The sequence below is a fragment of the Mustela nivalis genome, assembly GCF_964662115.1.
Source record: "Mustela nivalis genome assembly, chromosome: 6".
Lineage (NCBI taxonomy): Eukaryota > Metazoa > Chordata > Mammalia > Carnivora > Mustelidae > Mustela > Mustela nivalis.
In genome coordinates, this window is record NC_139025.1 from 91,619,628 (window position 1) to 91,642,995 (window position 23,368).

Sequence of the window (23,368 nt, forward strand, 5' to 3'; positions counted from 1 at the left end):
AGTGGTTCAAAAGAAAGGACATGTTCAAATACATATTCTTAAATATTTAGAGAAAAGGACATCATGAGAGCTGTCTTAAAATACACACACGTACACACACACTTGCATCTCAGCCAACATTCTCAAACAAGTTTGAATATCTTACACCGAGGGCTAACTACCAATTACATGTTCCCAATTTATTTATGGGATGTCAGGGCTAATAAAGCATCATTTTCAAAGCAAGAGTAAGTATATAGCTAGTTGATGGAATAGCTTACTTTTAATAACAGCGGCTACTGAGTAACTACTGTTAGCTAATAAGAGCGATTTCGTTTTCTTTCTTCAGCTCTTCGGAACATGCTGACTTCCCAACAGCTATCTGAAGAGTTCCCGCCTCATTTTCCAGCAACCAAAAATTAATTTGGCTTTCCTACTTCCATAGCCACAATGAAGTTTTTATAATAAAACACTACCAGAGGATCGTATCAATTCCATATGGATTTGGGGTTGGGGATGCCAGGGTAATTGTGGATGACACTAAGGTTATTCGTTTTGGCTTCCAGGCATCAAGACATTGGATGCCTAGTGGCATCAGGTGCCTGGCCCATTTGAATTGTTTCCATGGAGAACAGATTCGGGGGGGCAGGGTAGCCAGGATAACGAAGAGCAATACCAAAGGGCATAGGTCGAAACTGTGCACCGCAACTCCTCCTCTTGTTAGCCTATAGCGATCACTGAACCAACAATGGCTTTCTTCATATTAAAAATATGATATTAATTCTAACACCCCTTCTTAAATGTATCTCGCAGACTGCATGTTCTGCAACACATTACTAAGTAGTCAGTGAAAGAATACTAAAGGAAAACCAGTGTTTTAGGTTTTAAGTGGAGACATGCTTTGAACAGGGTTGACCCATTTTGGGTTTAGTTCCTCTGTTTGTTTTCACCTCAGAACTTTCCAGAGCCTTTAAATAAGCTCAGGGTCCCTGTGCATCTGTGGGACATCACTCTGGTCAAGAGCAGCTCTACGTTTATTTGGCGATAGCAGAAAGCACCAATTCACATCTCATGCCGTACTGGGATGCGCCCCTACTTGAGAAATTGTACATCTTATGACCTCAGCAATGGTGTGTGTGTGTGTGTGTGTGTCCCTGGTGTAACTGACACCATCAGGAAGGATACAATGCACAGTACATTCGTTCTTACTGCCACTCTAACAAATCATCGCAAACTTAAGTGGCTTCGAATACCACGAAGGTATTACCTTGTAGTTCTGTGGGTTAGAAGTCTAATATGGGTCGGCTGGGCTGAGATCAAGGTGTGTTGACAGGGCTGTGTTCCCTGCTGGGGGCTCCAGGGGAAAATCTGCTCCTTGCCTTTTCCAGTTTTAGAGGTTCCCCACACTCCCTGGTCCACTGCCCGCTTCCTCCTTCTGCAAAGCCAACAACATCGCACGCTCCCTGATTGTTCTGCTGTACTATCTCCCGCTGGCCACGGACAAGGAAAATTCTCAGTTTTTAAAGATTCATTTTAAAGATCCATGTGATTAGATTAGACCTGCTTGGATAGTCCAAGATAATCTCCCCATCTCTATATTGGCAAAGTTCCCTTTTGCCGTGTAAGGTAATAGATTTCAGGGATTAGGGTCTGGACATTTTTGGGAGCCATTATTCTGCCAACCACATATGGGTTGGTAAAAATACCTTGAGGGTTCTGGCCAGCAAACAAGGTCAATGAATAAGAAACAGAAAAACTCTTCCTGTCATTTGGTATTTTTCCTAATTATTATTTATCACAGTACCAGGGGAGTGAAAATTATTATCTCACTAAGGGATATAGAACAGTAAACAAGATATGGAATATGTTCCCAAGCACCACGAATATGGTTCTGTCTCCACAAGACAGAGAAGAGAGCACAAGTGGGAATCAGATTCTCCACAAACTCATCCAGCAGCCTCCCCAGTGACCTGGGGCTGAATTCGACAAGGTGTGCATTTTCCAGGAAAAAGTACATACCCCTAATCAGCTTTGCTCAAGTTTTCTTTACTAACCGACCATGCACTCATTACCTCCTCTAACACAGGCATTGTAATTGTTCCATTTAGCCCTCTTTATGGTTTTATTACCTGACAAGACCTCGCTTCCACCAAACCGGTAAAGAGTACATCATCTGATACCAAAACCCACCATCTGATACCATCTTAACCCGACACAACAACTTTGCTCACTTTCGTGTGTCTATGTGACTCTTCACGTTTATGACCCGTCTCTCCCAGCCTGAAGTAAATTCTTCTCTTATCTCCCTTTGATCTGAGGGTCTACACATGTGGCTCTAAGGGTGTATGTGTGTGTGTGTGTGTGTGAGCACGCACGTGTGCATATGTGTGCACTTAGGAACTCTCTTTCTGTCCCTGGTAACTTCCTGAGGATTTATGCCTTGCCTTTATGCCTTGAACACCTAACTTTCTGTTTTGGAGGTACAGAGGTATGGAGAGCTCTGGGTCACAGGCAGGATGCATCCCACGTGCATACCTTAGAGTCCTACTTAGCATCAAAATGTGGCTAGGTCACCACCTGGAACTTTGCAAATTATGTGAGCACTAGAACTTCAGTTTCCTCCTCTTGTTAGAGATTGATATCTGCTTCAGAGGGTCATTGCAAAGATTAAAAGAGATGATGATGTAAAACATCTGATAGATAATAGTTGCATTGGATGAACTATAGCTGATACTATTATTATCAATGACCTGCTCTGTTTGCCTACGTAAAAGTGCCCTGCAAAGTTCTTGTTTCTATGAAAGATGCTCTCTGGCCACGTCCATGTGTATCAGTGACATTTATACAGCCAACAAACTCTGATTTAATTCACACTCTGTTGCTAAGGTGTGGTTCAGACCAGTTTTCTTCTCAAGGGCTGTGCCTGCCTGGAGAAAGGGGGCCTGAGACGTCTTGAAATTTGCTAATCACATCTGGTTTAGCTTTAGACATTTTCTGGGGTTTTGCCAGCAGCCACGACATTTTAATGGCTACAATAAACCTCAAAGCCTCATCAAATCTTTGCTGTATGTGTGAAAATTATGTCCTCTTCAATTAAACATTCAATCTAGGCTCACACCAAGGCCTTATGGAAAAGGACGTGGAACCTGAATGGGAAGTGAGATGAAACGGACCGCCACAACTCTGGCCATCTTGCCAGATGGCATTTAGAAGAAAAAGAAATTCATTAGAGAACCAACGGTCTGTATTTTCTTTAAATATTTACTAGGTACCTTTCATGTGTTAAAAACACTGGCATCTCTAAAGATTAGCAGGGTATTTTTGTTTAAACATCCAATGTGGTGGTGGTGGGGGGTGGAGTCCTACTTCTCCCTCTTGCCTGGTGATGCCTCACATCTTTTGGTGTAGTCCAAGCCAAAAACGAAAAACAACTGAGGCAACATTTGATTTTCCCTCATTTTAAGAAAGATCTTCCAACTTCAGAAGTTCTTGCAATTCCTGACAACGGGACAAGGGTCAGTGGAGCACTGAGAGATGTGGAGTGGCACCTGAGATCCCCTTGCAGAAGACAAGGTGCACCAAAGGGAGGAACCTTGGTGGGAACACCTGCCTCTCCACTGGCCTCCCAATTCATTCTTATCTTGGTTAGGAATCATCAAACACTTCCAGACGTCAAAGGGAGGTGGCCCAGTCGGGATGCCTGAGAGAGGCAGCCCCTGGAAGGACGGCGGGAGAAGAGGAAAGATCACACGTGCATCAGGTTTCTGCTCAGAAAACGCCGCAGGAGGGCACAGGTCCAGGAGGCCAGAGGGGATTTGTACTCAGCGACAGCCACAGCCACGTTGTAAACAAGCCGGGCTCTTCTTGGTCAGGGCGAACCTTGCAGCCAGACAGAAGACCAGCCGGGGCGCTAATTCTGCCATTGGAGAGCGACAGGAAAAACTGCCCCAGGATGGCTCACACGGTTTTATTACAATAAGAATCAAGCCCTTGGTCTTAGACAAGGTTAAAACCGTCGGTGTGTTAGGAGAGGGAAAAGAATAACCACAGACAGGTTCATATATCACATTCTAAATGCAGTGTCCGCATGGTTGAATGCATGCTCTTCACCACATCAGCAGGAGAGGAAAAAAAAAAATCCACATGTTCCTTTAAAAATAATTTACAAGGTAGAAATATTCACTTGTAACTGCTCTCCTTATTTAAGCAAGTTTTATGCCCAGAGTAAAACTAAATGGCTCTCCCTGCCACCAGGAGATCTGTCCCACTTTGCTTCCCTTTCTAGGCTGTTCTGCTTCTAAGACTTGGGTTTCTGAGCACTCTCTCACAATAAACATTTTAAAAATGTTTATTTTATGTCTTAGTGTAAAAAGATTCCTGGTTCAAGCTCTTCATTTCCTCAAGCTCTCCTTTTGGCACTCTGTGCTCCATTTCCACATTAACACGCTCCCTAAATCCTCCATGGAGCTCGGCAGTTGGAGTTACACAAGGTCCAATGCAAGTATTTATATACTTGGATAAGGAGATGTCTCCACAGTGAAAACACAAGACGCGAGCAATGCCAAAGGAAAATTCCTGCTCAAGAGAGACATAGTTTTACCTTTTAAAAAAAGCCAAAAGAGCTGTCAGCATTTTTGTTGTGAATAATTAAAAATGGAAATTCAACTAAAATTGAATGCTTATGGTGGGTCCTGCCATCTTCTTTAGATTCCTGTACATAAACCAAGTACGTGGGTGTGTGTGTGCGCGTGTGTGAGTATGTGTGTGCATGTGGGGGATAAGTATAAGGCAGCACAGTCGACTAGCTTAGAAAGGGCATGAGTTCTCATCCAGATAGGCCTTCACCGTGAAGCCCAGTAAACAGGGCTCTCATTGGCTGTGAGAACCTAACTTCTCTAAACCTCATTTTTCTCATTGGCAAAATGGAGTTGGTATAGTTCCTGCTTATTGGGGTGGTTGGCGTCACTATATGATACAACAGTAAGCAGTCAACGAAGGCCTGCTGCTATGATTATTAAGATGACATCTGTTATATGTTGGAAAATGTAGACGTAAAAGATGGAGCTATAAAAAGCACAGATTAACACTAATAAAAGAAGAGGATATGCAAATACAGTGTCTCCACATAGAGCAGAAGACATGGAAAGTTTCACGAGGGCTGCGGTGTACCATAACTGAGCTCTGCGCCAATTCCATTCCATGAACCAGACATAAATAATCCTCTTCAATCATTTAAAAAAAAAAAAAACAAAAAGCAAAACTTAGCTATTATCATAATAACAGAACAGTTCCTGTTACCTTCTAGTTGTCTCTTCAGTTTTCTCAAATCTTTTATGAGGTCTTCAAACTTGACTTGGGAAGCCAGAAAGAAATCTTGTGGTTCAGGCAGAGGGAAAATACTCTTTTCGGTTCCTGCTTCCTAAAAGACATGGTTAACAAAAGTACATTATATTTCCCTATTGTCACTTTCAATTGAAATTCCAAAGCATCTTTCATTGGATGTGCAAATGTGAATCAGAGAAGCACTCCTCTTCTATTCCTAAATTTGGACTGGCTATTCTGAAATGCTTTTGTGTCTTCTACAGTGGCACTTTGGTCTTCCTGCCACTGAGGTTGGCTCTGGCTCTGGCAGGGCTTTCATTTTATTTTGCCTCATGAATCAAAGAGAAAACTGTCAGGTATGTCCCGATCTTGGACACCCTCCTCTCATGGAAAAAGTCACAGGGGGAACACATGAAAGTACTTAAATTTCAAGTCCCTGTTGAGTCTCACATGGTAGCAATTAGCCAACTCATCTTTGGGGTGTGCCAATGGGTGTGACTCGAAAGGTTCTGGACAAGACAGCATTGCAACGGAAGAATCACCCTCGCTTCTGCTGTAACCTACCTGCCCCTGCAGCTGAGAGCTCCCGAGGAGGGTTTGTGCTAGCACATTCTTCCCATGTTTGTAAAGATTTTCCAAATGCTGTTTGGCTTCTCTAAATAGACACTTGCTGAGGGCATGGTTGGCCATAGTTTTGGGCAAGCTCCCCGATCATGCCTACTAGAGGATCTAAGCTGGGAAATCACTTGAGGGACACAAGCTTCAGGCACACTGAAAGATAAGCTGGGTCTCAAAGACCTTTTCCAGTCCAGCCTGCTTTCTTCCCTAGTTGTTTACCATAAGCTCTGCCTCTTGTGAATCTCAGGCAGTCTTCAGTTCTTCCTCTCTCCACACAGGCTACTTTGCCAGCTTTCCATCACATTCCATCTTTCCTGCCATTAGGACTTATTCCAAACTCTGAAACTACTTTATAAGGCACTTTGTGATCTGGCCTCTATCTACAACCCCAGACTTCGTCCATCTTCCCCTATCTCCACTTCCCTCCCCTAAGCGTTCATAAAGGAACAGAACAGGCCACAACCTCTTGCATCTGGACTTTTGTCTATGAAACCAACCCTTTCTAACTCTTCTATACGAACTCTTCCTGCCTCCTTTGTTCATAGCATTTGAAGATCAGGTCTTGGGACAGATCTCAAAGATCGCCCCTAACCCCCCAGCACGTGGGTGTTTCCGAGAGCCCCTGGTGCGTACCGTTATGACAGCACTCACCAACGCTCGTTTCAAAATTGCCACGTTAACTTATGTGTTTCCTCTGCTAGACTATAAACACCATGAAGGCAGGAAATGTGTCCTGTTCTTGGGACGGCACACGACGTCTGGCATATCAAACTCTCTTCAGCACCCTTGCATAGAGCCCACATGAGGCCATTCTGGAAAGTGTGTACCTTGAACAAGAGCCATCTACCTCAATGTCCTACTTTCTTGTGGTTTCAGGAATGCTCACAACCCGTCCCCCTTCCTTGAAGATCTTTAGCTTCACTGGAAATGCTAAGGAAAGGTGATTCCCCTCATTTCAGTAAAACCTTTTACACCATCAGTGTACTTGCCCCCTAGCTCCCTACGATTATTTTACTTCCTTCAAAACAATGGAAGCTGTACTATAGTCTGAGGGCCAAGACGGATCATCAGCTAACATGCTTGCCACAGAATTCCATGGCAACCTACACTGCAAGAACTCATCTATATTACCTCCTACTGTTTTCCAAAACTTTATCAGATTCATGCCCTGGCTTTGATTTTCTTTTCTTTTCCTTTTTTCCCGTCTCTTTTCTTTTTTCTTTTCTTTCCTTTCCTTTTCTTATCTTTTCTAAGCTAGAAAATGAGAAAGTGCTGCTGAGCAAATGAGCCTGGTTACAGCTCTTGAGACAGCTGCCCAATTAGAGTTCAAAAGACATGGCTTTGGATGGATTTCTGTAAACTTCACAGACTTAGACCCAAATCCAGCTCGCGTGGAAGGAGGCTTGGAGCAGGAATCACCTTTCTTCAGCTAATTGCTCATCACCACTAACCACAAAAATCATCACTTATGCTCCTACGGGGAGGGGAGAGCTTAATAAATCACATAATTCTATACTCTGGCTGAGTGGAATGAATTTTTGCACGGTGAAAACCGGGAGAGCACCACATAAACGTTGACTTCTGATATTTCCCCAACTGGGCCATCCCTGGTTTGAAAGGATTCTTACTGCGAGGTTTTCCTCAGTGAAGTTGATTTGACTGCATCCAGCTCTCTTCGAGAGCCACATTTCATTGGTAAATTTCAGCCCTCTGACACAATTCATGAGACTCGGTTGAGGCAGGCACTACAAGGTACATCTGCTTACGTTAACCCTAGACTAGAAATGTGACCTCTTGAGATTCTTCAGGGTAATTCTCCTGTCATACTGGTACCTGCTGTCAGAACTTCGGGTATCTGCATATTACCCGAAGCTTCAACATGCCTGCCCCACTCTACTAGAAAAAAGCTCTCACCTCTTTGCTCCCAGTTATCTACAGAGGCCACTCACTCACTGCACTCTTGTAGATACTTACGGTAGATTCAACCTAGTAAGTCTTTGTCAGACACCTAAATTACAGACGCCCCAAAACAGACAATGATGAGTTCTGGACCTCAAGGAGCAAGGCAAAGCTAACAGGTAATTGCTCACTGATATCCACATGTAAGACAGAATACGACATGTCATGACAGAGGCTCAACACAAGTGTTCCCAGGCTTCAAACAAGCACGAGATGAGGAAGTAAACAAAGACTTCATGGAAGAAGGGCCATGTACAATTGTGCTACTTTTTGTTTTATCTTTTTTCCCCTTTTACGAAGTGACTCAGGCTCATTAAGTCTAATTGAAAGACAGAAGAAAGCAAAAATCTCTTCCATTCCTACCACCCAGAAATAATCAAACATTTTTACATATATCTGATATTCCAGGTTTTTTCTGCATGTTTATGTATGTTTATATATTTGAAATTATATTATATGTTATTTTAAGCACACATTTGCAATATAAAAGAAGCTCGAGTATTTTTCAATGTCACTAAATTTTCTCCTTTCCATGGCAGGATATTATTCCATTTCAGAACTCTAGCATGATTCATTTGACCCTAGTCTCTACCTTTGGACAGCTACCAAAAATTTTGCTATACTTTGTTATTACAAATGATTTTAAGGAAAATGGTGAGGCATATCCTTATTTACTTCTTTAGGATAAAAGTTCCTAGAAAGATTATACATATATCTAGGGCTTCTGATCTAGAGAGGTCAAAGTCTTGCTCATCCAGACAGCACATTTGCATGGATGAGGAAAGGGTGTCCCGTATAAACAGGCACCGCACCCTTGGGAGACAGCTTGGCAAGCACATGACACCTCCCTGTGAATTTTTTTGAAAGTGTCCTTTATAGAACACAATTTGGTGAGTCAAGAGCAGGCAAGATATGGGTCCTATTATACCTAGAGACCTTAAACCGAGAATAACTCAGTCAGCCATTTGTGACAGTCCGGAGAAAGGTCTGACCCATTTATATTGCCAACTTTATAAACCTAGTTGGCAATTTATGCCTTCTATTTGGTTTTTTGTTGTTGTTGCTGCTGCTGTCATTGCTGTTGTTTTGGTAAATTACCTGCGGTCTCTTGTGTCACTTTTTTTTTTTTTTAAAATGAAAGGAGACCAGTTGTCCTTTCCCTGTTGATTCTGAAAAGCATGTTGCCTATTATGTTGCAAATATGTATGCTGCTACTGGGAGCTTTTCCCCAAAAGGCCTTTTAATGTATTATTTTAAGAGAGTATTCATAACGGAAAACAAAAGATCTATAAAAAGGCTAGTGATGGGGGAGGGGGTAGGGAGAGGGTGGTGGGGTTATGGACACTGGGGAAGGTATGGGCTATGGTGAGGGCTGTGAAGGGTGTAAACCTGGCGATTCACAGACCTGTATCCCTGGGGCTAATAATACATTATATGGTAATAAAAACTTAAAAAAAAAAAAAAAGGCTACTAGAACGATAGGTCCAGTTAGAGAGAACATCGGATGTAAAAACACATCAGTGAGAAAACCATAGGGTGTGTTTGAAAAACATAGGGTCTTGAGTTGGATCACACAGTGTGTGTAGGGGGAAGGTCATAAAAGCATGGTTGTAAAAGACTGGGATTCAATTGGGTAGAGTCTTAATTCACTTTTTGAAAATGGGGGGGCATTTCTATTTTTGTATTAAAAAAGTGATACAATACGACCACAACTCTAAAAACTGGTGGGGCCTCCCACATCCCTCAGGTGTGGGATGGACTGGAGGGGGAGGGAGTGAGGAATGAGAGCTGGGGACACCAGCTGGGAAGCAACAGGAATACTCTAGGTGAGTTACCTTAAGGCCTGGTAAGTGGGGGCACAGGGATGAAAATCAGTAAAGAAACACGAGAAACAATTTAGTTGAAGGACAGAGAGGAACCAGAGAGGAGCACGAGCTTCATGCCTGAATGACCGAAATGATAATGTCCTCGGCAGAAACAGGAGAAGTTTCAGGAGGGGGGTGGGAGATGATTCATTGCAGGTGCACTGAGAAGGGTTCGATGAGGAGGGGAGGAGGCAGGGTGGTAGACTTCATCAGTGTTTCTCTTGTCTTCCGGGGGGAATTATAGGCCTTTGGAAAACATGGTGCTGGAACCTTTACTTTTCTTCCCTTGGTGCCTAGGAAAAGCCCTGCTTGTGTGGATAGCTAAGCAGGAGTGTCGATGACAGTTTTCCTGAGACTTTCCCCCGTTGTGCTTGCTGACTGCTAGGTTTCCCAACACCTTACCACAGTACCTCTTTCTTCGTAAAGTTAGGACTCCTTGTTCTCAATTTAATGAGAAGGAACAGAACTTAGAAAATTGTGCTCAGGTGGATTCCCACTGAAATTTTTATTTCTCATGGCTCGTGTAATGGAAGCAGAGAGGACGGATTTCAAATCCCACTTCTTCAACTTGTTCACAGATGACCACGACTGATAAGGTATGGGGCATTACTGCCTCTTAAATTCCTCAATTTTGGTCTGGAGCCCAGAACTAGTTTCAGATAGAAACAATTACCGAATGGATATAGATTACATGGAGACCCTCACGAACTGGCCGGAAGGCCCAGATCACCGGGGGTCTCTCTAAAACTGCATTATATAGCGGATTAGGAGGCAGCAGACTGAGAGGCAATGAATAATGCTTCTCTTTCCAAAAGTCAACTAAACTTTCTTGGCTTCAGCGTTCCCATCTGTAAACCAAGGAGGCCGGAGAGCTCTCAGATTCTGTGTTGGACTTGAAATCCATCCATCCATCCATCATCCAATTTCTGAATGCCAACAATGTGTAAGAGTTGAAATCCCATTAGTGTAGTTTTCCACAGAATGCCATTTCTTACCTGATCATAGTAACGCAGGTAATATTTCACGACATAGTCCACCAGATTAATCCCATTATCCTAGGTTTAAAAGAGAAGCTTAAATGAAAATCATTCACATGAGACTGCCATAGTATATAGTTGAGGACCGAAATCTCAGTTTGTGACCCTAATACTTTTAATCTGTGATACCCGGTCCTGATTTCTGTTTATGACTGGCACGGTTTTCCTTTCTCCTCTCTTTGTCCCATCATTTTCTTTCTTTCTTTCTTTCTTTTTAATGGCATCTATACAAAGAAATGACACTCCACAATTCTTTGTGGGAAAAGAAAACCCCAAACAGATAATCCACAAGACCTCTGAGATAATGGCTAAAACAAACAAACAAATACACACACTGTCCCATTATTTTTTGGCAGAAAGCCAAGACAGGAGGGAGTGGGGGAGCGCCAAAGGGAACCAGGGACTAGAACAGAAAACCATCCCTCCCTTCCCACTTTTCAAAAAAATGTGTGTTCTTAATGGCGTGAAAAACAATCAGGACAGCTTAAAAGGAACGCCATGCCACTTTATGACCCTAGGAGGCCAGGGGCAAGCAGGCCCTCCCACAAGGCAGCCTTTGTGTCTTGTTCACATGGGTCTAATTCTAATTTGCCTGTGTGTTTCCCCTCCCTTCACTCCCCCTGCTCCCCCTGGGACTCCTAGATATGGGCTGGTTGTTTCTAAAGAGGGAGCTCTGCAGGGGTGTGGAGCCAAATGATAATCAGGCTCAGAGAGTTTGACAGTAGACCCCCAGCCCAATTGTTGTGGGCAAAAGAATAACTCAAATGCTCAGGTCTACTGGTGATGCAACATTGCTCCTGACTCAAGAATGAGTAAATTACAAGTAGCCAACCCTAAATTCAAACAAATTCAAGACTTGTGCTCTGACTGCTACTGCTGTGCTATCTGTTTTCTTTGCTCATTACAGTTCAACATGCAATTGTGTTCTTTTAGTGCAAACCAATATTGGGGATTTTGTCATCTCAATAAGATCAAACATGAAAAACCTCTCTCTAGTCAAGAGTCAAAAGAAAGCAAAGAAAAAAACATGTATTGTTAGAGCGAGAAAGGAGATGAATGGAGCAACCAAGAATTTTTTTTTTTTTTTAAATTACAGGTAGAGAAGGAACAAAATGGCAAATCATGGAATCTAGCTATGAAAAATAAATACCCGACTTTTGACGTCCTTGAGTTTGGGTAGAATTTCTAAGCTATATCCATCTGCTTGTCCCCGAGTCCTATTTCCTCCATTCATATAATTTCCAAAAGCCAGAATGAGAGCTAAAATATCCTTCACACTCTTCATGTGCAGCAAGCCCTGTGATGGCAAACACCAATTATTAGGGAGTTGAACTTCAAAGGCGCCTATGTTCATTCAACAACAAATATTTACTGAGCACCCATCAGGCTGTTTGCTGGCATGGTGCCAACTGCCTTGGCAGCTGGTGAAATGGAAAATACACTTTATTAAGACATTTAAGAGTCTGAAAAAAATACACTAATCAGTCATCGTTTTCTAGCCTTTCAATAAATTATGAGCTGTGCCTGTCTTAATATTGTGGATTAAATATGAGTATTTGTATTTTTACTTCAGCCGGTTTCATTTTCCAAATATTTATTTTAAAATATTTGTGTATTTCAGAAAGAGTTGCTATAGTCAGACTTTACATCTGGTGACTTCTAAGCAGAAAGGGTTAGTTTAATATCATTTGAGGACATGTTTTTGGACAATGTATCTATATAAACAGTACAGTTAAATGTAGGATAGGTTTAAAAGCAAGTTTATTTTCTTTATCCTTGGGTATACTCCTCCGAGGTGAACTATGATAATGTATTTCAAGGCCACAGGTTATGTTTATTAAGTATTTGTTGATATGTCTATTACTTTTGACAATTTAAATCTGCTTAGGGTTTTCTTCACCTCCTTGAACCATTTACTTTCCTGCTTTTTCTCTCAAAGTGCAAATTTTTAAAATTGATACTTCTCTAGAGTCTGAGTTGACTTTATTTTCTTTTATTTTAGGGTAAAGAAGAAAAGGCAAATGCAGCTCTAGGCCAACCTCTCTTCAGACCTTTTAGGGTGTTATTAGAGGGTGTACATTATACCTGGGAAGTATTTATACTTTCTTTATTGAAATCTTTTATATTTTGGAAGGAAAAAAATCATGCTTTCAGGTAAGAATTAAATACTACAGTATGTAGAGAGGATCACCACGTTCTTAAGGACATGGGTCACTGTGAGAAAAAACAAGTATTAGAATTTACAAGGAATGCCAGTGTGGTAAAGCCAACAAAAATGTACTTGCCTGCCACCCATTATCGTAATCATTTGTTTCACTTATCAAGTCTCTAGAATCTTTATTTCACTCTGTAGATACCTTTCAGATGATCAGGTGCATGGGTCTAACACAACATTTCTTGCAACCCAGCCGGTTGAACAGCAGATAAACTACACTAGTTGGGTTGGTGTTAAGTGGCCAGTATGTACTATAGAAAGTGTCCGGAATATCTAAGAAGACATCTATAGAAGTGTCATTTTTTCCCTCCTTCTCCCCATCAGCCTGCATCTGACTTTCTCTCTCTCTTCCCCACTCATTCACCTGCACTCACACACATACTCACACTTAATGATAATCACCACAGCTATACTTAAAAAAACAGGATCTTAAGTCCAAAGGTTTTCTACAAAGGGTCTAGTTGATCCTCCCACTCCCTACTTCCTCCTTTTACCCTCAATTAGGGCACAACTAGCCTTTTAAATTAGACAGCAAACATACCTTAGAAGCTCTTGTGACGATCTCTACCTTTCGGTGCAAGGAGGTGATACTCTCCGAAAAGACAGATCTGAAGATTATGCACTGGGCCCGTTCAGCAAAATTTGGGATCTGGGCTAACTCATGTAAAAATCTGCAGAAATGAACAATGAATCATCTAGCTGCTTATACAAAGAAAAAAAAAAGAGCTGAAAAACATCCACCATAGCTGAAAAAGATTCCTTATTTTACGATAACAATTTAACAATTATAAAATGTATCCAAGAGGCACACTTGAGGAACTCCAAGGGTATGTTTTCTATTATTGACAATGGAGCCATTTCTCAGATCGGTTTCTAGGATGGTGTATAAATGTATGGTGTATAAATTACTTTAGGAGCAGGAAGTGCAGTAATATGGAACCACAAGGAGTTATCTCCTGCTGTGCAAATAGGAGATTAAAATAAAAAGCATTACTTTTTAGCGTATGAAAACACATAATGAATGCCCTTTATCATGCAGCATTCTCTAAGAGTCTATTTTGCACAGGCAAATTCAAGTGAAGGCTGAAGGCGAAAGTCTGTAGAAAAATGACAAAATGTCTCTACCTGAAATGAGAGGCAACTATTTCTTGCACACTGGATTAGATAATGGTCTATAGAGGCACTATTCTACAGATAATTTGTTTACTTTCCCACATCGGCTTACCTAGGCAGACAGAGTTCACAGCTTGGTACGTGGAACAAAGCAGGTACTCATGAAGTGGACATCAATCTTAAAAACTATGGTAAGACAGATTTTTTAAAGCTAAAGGTGAGTACTAATCTACACACAGAAGCTCACTGTCTGAGCAGCTGGGCACTGGTGCCCTTTGCAAAATTAAGTTGGAAGAGCTACATGCTCTCCAGGCCAACCTCCAGAAGAGGGGGCATAAACTAAAACACACTAAAACGGTGGAAAGAGTTGGGCATGAATTCAGGGAAGGAGAGAATCTACTAACAGCTATTAAATTCATTCTGGGGCTGAAATGATGATTACCTGATATTTCTGAAAGTCTTGGTCAACGCATAACGTCATTACTTTGACATTTTGCAATCTCTCACCAAGAATGTTTTCCATAGGAGCAAAGCTGAACCCTTCTTCTTTCCATACCCAAAGGATTTCCTTAGCTTATACTCTGTGCCTCTTTTACTTTGCTTTTTTTAAGGGAGACTTGGGTTTTAGTAAGATTCTAATTATCAGCTGTTTAAAAAAAAACTTATCTTACATCCAGGATCCAGGTCATAATCTTTTTTCTTTTCTTTCCTCTCCACAACCCCCCAATGCCACCTTTTTAAAAATTAAGCACTGTGTCCAATGTGGGGCTTGAACTCAAGAACCTGAGATCAACAGTCACCTGCTTTAATGACTGAGCCAGCCAGGTGCCCCATTCTTCTTCTTCTTTTTTTTTTTTTCCTCATGACACTAAAGTAAAGCAAGGAACGCCCATAAAACTTTGCTTCAAAGTTCTGTAACTCTGATTATTATGAAAACCATGTGATGGGATAAAAATATGGAAACCCAAAGAATTATGAGTAAGGACAGGATTAAAAATTATACCTTATATGTAAAATGCTTCTTTCAGATTAGTATTAAACCACTCATTCGTTTGTGATCAAAATCAGGGGTATATGGGGTGCCTGGGTGGCTCAGTGAGTTAAAGCCTCTGCCTTTCGCTCAGGTCATGATCCCAGGGTCCTGGGATCAAGCCCCACATGATCAAGCCTGCTCCCTCCTCTCTCTCTGCCTGCCTCTCTGCCTACTTGTGATCTCTGTCTGTCAAATAAATAAATAAAATCTTTAAAAAAAAATCAGGGGTATCACCAGGTTTCATAAATGTAAGTAGTGAAATCTTGTGGGACTGGTGGCATTGGGTTCTGAGGGGTGTGGTGGGAAGCTGTACTTATTCAGGTAATGCTAAGAGCTACCTCAGGGGTCACGACCTGCCTTTCTCCTCTTCCAACAGTGACTGCCAGACACTCTTCCCCAAGTAGGACTGAGATCTGCAGAGTATTGTGCACTTTGTAGTTTAAATAAACACAGTGAGTGAAGCGTTTATGGAGACCACAGTGTGAGAGAAGACGCAGATCGACGCCTCAGTTCACCAGCAAGGACATAGGTGAAAAAGATGAAATGCTGGATGAACGATGACTTAAAACTAGTCTCAAGAAAAGGAGGTGTAGGGTCCATATAAGAAGACGTGGCCATGGGCTCACCAACTTAATGGTACCCAGGAAAGAGTCAAAAAGAACCACATGGTTCTCTGGGATCAAGCTTTACTGGGATTAGGAATTGGACTAAGAGGTTTCTCAAAGACCCTTAAAGATCCAGAGGTCTGTGCAGGAAGAAGGGTCTGAAATGCATACCCAGAGTTAGAGGAGGAAGGCAAGTTCCAGAATTTTACACTACTTTCTGGATAAAGATGTAGGGAATGTGTCACCAGAAATTCGTACCAGGCAGTCAGTCCCCAAGAATGTTAGTCAGTCCTGTAGACATGCATTAAGCTTCTGTGGTGTGTCAGGCACCATGCTAAGACCTGAGAACAGAATTTAACTTACACACCATTCCTTCTTGATATCCTGAAAAATAAGTCACAGATTACCACAGAGTGTGGTAAGGATCATCACTGATGGGGCCTATGAAAGCCAACTGCAGGGCTTCCAAGTCAGAGCCCGGGACGGACCACGTCGGCTCAGGTTCCCTGGAGCCCTTGGGTGCTGGTGCGGGACACACGGGAGCGACAGTTGTGGGGGGCCCAGACGGGATGAATGGTGTTTTTGGGGCAAGACAACTAGAACTCAGATGCTAAAATGGGGCTTTGTGTTCTAAAATCAAGAGGTGCAATGTTTCCTGAATGAACAAAGGGTTCTGAACAGAGAAGTAAGTGATACTTTGGGCCTTTAGTTTTAAAAAGCGGCACAGCAGTGGCTTGGCTTGTTAGTGGGAGCGGGCAGTGGAGTTGAGGCTGGAAGACCGTCTAGACCGCAGCTGTGGTGTGCTAAGAGGGCAGGCCAGGGGTGAGTGCGGAGGGGCTAGGGCATGAGAGAGCTATTCCGGCGGCAAGAACCGGAGTAACTGACCGACCCCAAGGAATGCTGAGAACTGTCCAGGAAGACTTGCGGGTTTTGGGCTTGGACATCTGGTAGGATGTGAAGATAAGATTTACTGGAGACACACATTTAGAAAAACTATGATTTTTTGTTACTTTCCATCCCAAAACAGCCAGGCAAAGGCTTGAGGGAAGGTACTGTAGCTCCTTTCCTGTTTATCTAGAAGAGTACCTAAAGTATAAAGGAGCCCCAAAGGCTCGGAGTGTCTGGTAAGTATCTGATCCCCCCAGCTGCGATTTCTACTCTCCCCATAAGAGCAGGGATAAGAACGCTAGCACAAAGCCCCAAGTATGGGTCTTGGACATGGGGCCTTGATACTTAGGAAAACGTAGAGGTTGATTTCCTTTTGGACTGGTCTAACTTTATATCCTAAGGCCAGTTACAAAGAGGACCAAACAAGCTCAAAGAAGCCGCAGATTGGGGATCTTCCCATTCTTCCCCAGGGTAGGCATACTTTCCCAGGAAGGGCTGCCCCTCCAGTCTGTCTTTAGGAGACAGGCTCGGCCCACGACATTGCACGGGTTCCCCGTCTGCGGCACCGACTCAGCTGACAGGTGGAATGAGGCAACATGTCCCATTGTTTTAAGGGACTCATATTTAGGTTATCATCCCCTAGACCCCCACATGGTACCATCTCAGGTGTGTGTGAACAAGGGCTGGGCACCCAGCGTCATGTATTCTGTTCTTTCACAAGGAGTACACTAACAGTATACCAAGTCGCTTCCTGTTTGCTTCGTGAGGTAACCGGGAACCCTAGCAGAGCATCCCAGTAGGCCGGACCTGGTGTCCTCCCTCCCGGCCACAGAAAACAGGTGCTTGGCCTAATCAAACCCGATAGAGTCTCTCCTTCCCTCCCCTTACCACCATCCCAAGGCAGAATGCCAACAGTTGAGGGCTATCCTTGGAAGGGGTGGCTCTCAGACAGCTCAGGCCGGAGCAGGTGACCCTTCTATGGGAAATGGCATTCTCAGTCTGGCACTGGGCTGCAAGAGAGCCGATGAGGTGAGTGAGGAGACCACCTTCTCCATGCTATGATTTATAGGACTGGGCATCACAGGGATCTTAGGCAATCGCAGTGTTGAAACTATAAATGATTCATATTTTCCAGCATGTAAAACATGCTTATAGTCAACTAACTTGGAGCTGATGGCAAGCAAGTTGCCAGGAAATTGGACTCTGGCTAAGATCAAACAAATGCCGCCCGATGAAGGAGGTCAAGAGCGAGGGTGAAATTCACTCAGGCTTGAAGCCCCGACCTCTGTGCAACTGAGCCTGAGCACATCATCTTAGCTTAGCATCTCTGGGGAGCCGCTGCCATGACCATGCACAAACTTGGAAGATGCTCTCTTATCCAGATCATCAGCAGAGAAAGCAGGATTTGTAAATTTATCTGTTAATTACCTGCCACTGCTATTCTGTGCCCTGGCAATTAATCTCCAAAAATAATGCTAGAAAGATAATAGGAAGGGGAGGGAAAGGAAAGGAAAAGGGGAACCCTTCCCTTAGCAGAAACCCACTCTTCACTGGGTCAGCTCCTCCCAGAGCATGGAGCAGGAGTTGGCAAAGTATAGCCCATGGGCCAAATTCAGTTCATCACTTGTTTTTGTATGGCCCACCAACAAGAATGGCTTTTATATTTTTAAATTGGATGAAAAAGAATCGAGATAAAGATAACATTTTTTTGACTTCTACACAAATAATGTAACATTCAAATTTCAGTGTCCCTAAATAAAATTCTACTGATAGAGTCATGCCCATTTGTTTACATATTGTCTATGGTTTAAGTACTTCCAACAAAGCCTAAAATACTCTATGATGCTTTACGTGAAAAGTTTGGGAACTCTAGGCTGAGAGATCACTGCTCAGTGTGACACAGTTGGGGCTGCCCAAATGCTTGATATGTCCTATTGGCCCTATTAAGGGCTGAGTGTTTATGTTCCCCCCCAAATTTATATGTTGATATCTTAACCCTCAATGTGATGGTTTAAGGAGACAGGGCCTTTGGGAGGCACTTAAGTCATGAGCGTTGAGCCCTCATGGGTGAAATTAGTAACCTTAGGAGAAGAGACACCAGAGCTTGCTTCCTTCTCTTTGCTTTCCGTCATGGGAGGACACTGAGAGAAGTTGGCAGTCTGTCTGGAAGAGGGTTCTCACCAAAACCCAACCGGAACGGCACCCGAATCTCAGACTTCCGAACTGCAGAACTACAAGAAATAAAGTTCTGTTGTTTCTAAGTCACCCAGCTTAGGGTACTTTGTTATAGCAACCCATGCTGACTAAGACAGTCTTCAAATACTCCTCATGGCCTTGTCAGTGTCTAAGTATCCCATTATGAGTCACTTCACGTTCCATCGTTAGCACCTTAGTGGGAATTAATTTATTATTAGGAAACAGGACCTGGGAGTGGACCACAGGATTGGTCAGGGGGAGGAATTGGTAGGGAGTGTAGCTCAAAGTGATGGGCCAGAATGGCAGCAGAACCCCCTTTGCGCTGATTCACAATATTTTTAGGCTTCATGAACTAACTTGAGGCAGGGTGGGGGTGGGGTAGAGAGTGGCTTCTAGAGTGGCCAGAGAGTGGGGTAGAGACTGGCCTCTCTTCCGTGTGAGAACAATTCATCGAAGATTCCCAAAATGATCCCAGAGGCTTGCCAGTAACCGAGTAAACCTAGAAATCCCCCACCTAGTCATTTTCTCCAGGCAATCCAAGGGCTGTGGGGCATTCTAGTGGACCCAAGGGCAAGCCATGGAAGGGTTGATATGAGCCACAAAAACTTAGATGTCTCTAGGGCTCACTTGTTGCCCTAAACATTATTGCTTAGTTTCTGCTGTGTTTTCTATCCCCTGCCTCATCTCCAGGCTGAGGGGAGTGGCCTGAATTGGACACGAATGAAGCATTCAAGGGGGTGACAGGCAAAGGATTCTTCTGTCCACTCTGGACCCATTCTACATCCTCAATCTTGTGCCATGAAAAGGTAGGTGGGGTCCAGGAACTCAGAGTCCCATATACTTATCTGTGGTGTGCAGACCCCAAGAGCCCAGCCAAGGCAAGAGCCACTCCATTCCTTATAAGAGGTCTAGGCTTTCAAAGGCTGTGGCTTAACAGCCCCAACTGGAGAGCAAACAACACTAGATGGTGAATAGAGAGAAAAACGAGCAGATGCCAAGAGTAGGAAAAGGTCCCCTGTCCATTGGGCAGAGCAGGTGGAGGGATGTGAGGGAAAGCTGGCACGTTCAGGCCGTGTTTACTGGATACAGCATTTAGGAAAATCAACTTGGATTCTGTGAGTCTGCCATCATCTTTTTTTAACTACATCCGCAGAACCTTAAACAGAGCAATGCCTTCTTCCTTCCTCAGCTACCCTTTTGGCCAGAATGTTTAGTCTAGGAGGAATTAACAAGCTGCTAGAACAAGAAAGGGGAACCATGAGGGGTGGGGAGAGGGGTTGAGACATCTTAGATCCAGCAGCACAAATCCCCCGGCTACGTTTCCCGGCAGTCAGGTCATTCTGCTGCATGAAGTGGGTCACGGGGATGACGGCCCTATGACTCTGCTCACTGCACGGTTTAGGTGCAATTACTCTGAGTGGGGAGGCAGGGGGACAGAGATCGCACTTGTCCTTTGGGCTTAACAGCAAAGAGTTCAAGCGTCCTTACTGCTCAGGCTTGTCCAGCAGCTTCAGTTCTTCTTCTTTGGATGTCTCGTAGTACTTCCTTATTTTAACCAGTTCATCCTCTTGGGCTCTCTGGGTTGAAGGAGGAATCAAACAAAGCACAGAAATAATGAACAATGAGTAGCAGTCTAAAGCAGTCTAATGAGACCAAGTGTGGTCTCTGGACCAGCAGCATTGGCATCTAGTTCTGCTTCTAGTTAGAAATGCAAATGATTGGCTCTCTCCGGGTCCTAAGAAGCTGGGGGGTTGGTGGGGAGGAGCAGCAAGCCCCCCAGGGGATTCTGACGCATGCTACCACCGGAGAATCACTGGTCAAAGCCAACGGCCATACCAGGAGACCGCAGGATGTCCTGGAAGCCAGGACGCTGGATTGCTACTGAATCCCCTATCTCTTCCCCTGTAAGCAGGTTAGCAGTCAGTTGTCCTCAGCATTTGTTTCCTGATTCTTAGAACAGCCCTCCCAACTCACGTATGCTCCTGACTTTTTCGTTTCTAGTCTCCACCTTCTCTTTCTCTGAATTTTGTTAACACTCATCTCCGCTGCTCCTTTTGGCATTTAGTTACGTTATTTTCTCAATTTATCCAGCGATCCACTTCAGGCAGCTCTCCTCTGCTGTGAGCTAATGAGTACTGCCCACGTGCCCAGTCCTGAGCTCATGGCAGCAGCAAGAAGCATCTAGAAGGCACTCTGCCTTTTACAGAGTCCTTCAATACCAATTACTGTATCTTTGTTTTTCAGATAATTCTACCAAGGCTCAGACGATGTACTGGATAAAGGGCCTGACTCAGAGTCTCTCTTTCCCCCATAACACCATGTTGCCCCCCAGGTATACCACAAATGCACTATTAGCTCCCAGTGGCCTGGTATTTGTTTCACCTTCCTATTAACAAAAGCCCTGCTGATGGGACGTGAGAAGTTCCCATCCAGTTGTACTAAACAGCTCCTGATAGATATAAAGGATGTGAAAATGTTTAGGGAACTGGCAATCGCAGGTTGGATTACTGCCCTCTGGGAATTTTCTATAAGGGACACAAGGTCCCAGGAGATATAACATTGAATCTTTTTTTAAACTTGGTGACTGGAAAATACTATAGAGCTCCAGGCAGCTTCCCGGGGAAATATCATTACTTCAATAAAGAGAATCTGGTTCATTCTTTTCAAATTCTAGCAGAGTCAACGAATCAGAAATGTTAACGACCATGGGAATTCTAACTCTCCTGTGTGTTCCTCTCAAGAAAGCCTCCCAATTCTGCTGGTTATTCCACATATATCCTAAATTTAAAGAGCACTTATGTGTCCAGTGCTGTGTATTTTCAAACATATTGTTATTGTTACCTATATCAAATTCTGTTTTAATACAAAATCAGATAGAGCCCTTTATCATGCCCATTGTACTGATGATCAAACAGGCTGAAGGAACTGAATTGGTTCCAACGTTACTCAGAGTCAATAACAGAGTGGAACCTCAAATCTAAAATTGTCTGACTCTAAACGCAAAGCACACACCCACTATCTTCTACTACTTCCCACATTCAGTGTCATTAGCTCATCTGATCCAAAAGGAGTCATCCAAGGTGGTATTAGTATTCCCATTCCTCAGAGGAAGACAGTGGTGTGCCCCAACAGTAAGCCGGTAGCTTAGCTTCGCTCACTCCAACCGTAAGCACAGGGCTGGGTTCCACGGCCTAGAAGGGGTCTCTACCTTGAACCACCCCCCACGCAGGTGTGCAAAGAGAGCTGCTAACCCAGATACCACAGTGGGGTCGGAACCCAGTGCTTTGCTCACGTCTGTTCTTGTTTGAGTGTACATTTATAGAAACTATGCCTGAATCTCTCCCTTGCTATGTTAAAATCCTCACGGCCAAAGAGCATGGATGGTTTAGTGATCTGGGGACGGGGAAGGGCAGGAGGGCAGAAGGAGTCACATATAACCATTTTTTAGACCTTAATATTTTTTTTAATTAGTGAAGACGTGAAAATCTGAAAACTCTGCCTCTGTATGTCTTTGATACTCACATTTTCATATAAAGCTGCCAAGGTCTCCAGATCAACCACAGAGTCATCCACATTGAAAATGGCTGCCAAGGACCCAAAAAGAAAGGGGGGGGGAAGAGAAGAGGTTTGATTAGACTCCCCCACACTAATGAGCTAGCCACACTCCACGTCTAGCTTCCAGGCAGCAGAACACTGTGCTTCCTTATATAAGTTGTGTTTTTCTTTCCTTTCTTCCTTCCTCCCTCCCTTCCTTTCTTTCTCTTCTTTCTCCCTTTCTTTCTTTCTTTCTCTCTCTCCCTCTCTCTTTCTCTCTCTCTCTCTTTCCTTTTGCACCAGGGGGGATCTGATGAAAGAAACCAAAACGGTTCCTATCACTGGCATGAGCCTTGGCCGTGCCTGGTTTAACTCCTCAACTTCTGGATCCTCTCTGCAGTTCAATTTAGGCTCCACAGGAGAAGAGTTGGTGCTTTAAAACTAAATCAGTTTGTAGGTTTGAAGCACAATTTTAAATCTTTCTTCCCGGCTGGTAATTGAGGAGATTTAGTACCTAATGCACCAGAACTGACTCTTGCCCATTACCAGGAAGAGAGAAAAAAGACAACGTTGGCAAATTAAACGAATTCAGGCATGTGATTTTAGGCACCTTTCCATGGCCACTGCAAACATCTTGTTTGGATTAAAAAGACAAGAAAAAGCAATAATTGCATCAATGGCAAATTAAGATTATGGAAACCTCCCTTGAGTTAGTCTTAAGGCAAGTTCTCATGCTCATGGTTTTATTAGGATTCTACTCGTTGTTCGGTATCTTTAGGTCATTTAGCTGTTCATTAATATGATTATGATTTCACCTAGGGAGATTCCTTCCCATATATACTGGGATACAAACATTGAGACTGTAAAGCCCTAATGGATTTGGCAATCAAAGTGTTTGAAATAGGCAGCTCCACATCTTTAAATAATTATTCAAAACTAATAAGGTTTGTTCTCTCAACCCTACCTCCCTTCTCTGACTTTACATTGTGAAATTAACCAGCACG

At 43.3% G+C, this 23,368-nt stretch overlaps 1 protein-coding gene across 14 annotated transcripts in view; it reads right to left on the reverse strand.

The window, feature by feature from the left end:
* The window catches only part of FMN1 (formin 1), a gene marked incomplete at its 5' end in the record, with an annotated part of 414,033 nt that overhangs the window by 116,342 nt on the left and 274,323 nt on the right, over nt 1-23,368 (reverse strand). For all 14 annotated transcript variants that reach the window (XM_082734303.1, XM_082734305.1, XM_082734302.1 and 11 more), the window contains 6 exons: nt 5,278-5,398; nt 10,739-10,798; nt 11,931-12,077; nt 13,537-13,666; nt 20,319-20,407; nt 22,353-22,414. In XM_082734303.1, the coding sequence (XP_082590429.1) occupies nt 5,278-5,398; nt 10,739-10,798; nt 11,931-12,077; nt 13,537-13,666; nt 20,319-20,407; nt 22,353-22,414 (609 nt within the window). The remainder of the gene's footprint in view (nt 1-5,277; nt 5,399-10,738; nt 10,799-11,930; nt 12,078-13,536; nt 13,667-20,318; nt 20,408-22,352; nt 22,415-23,368) is intronic.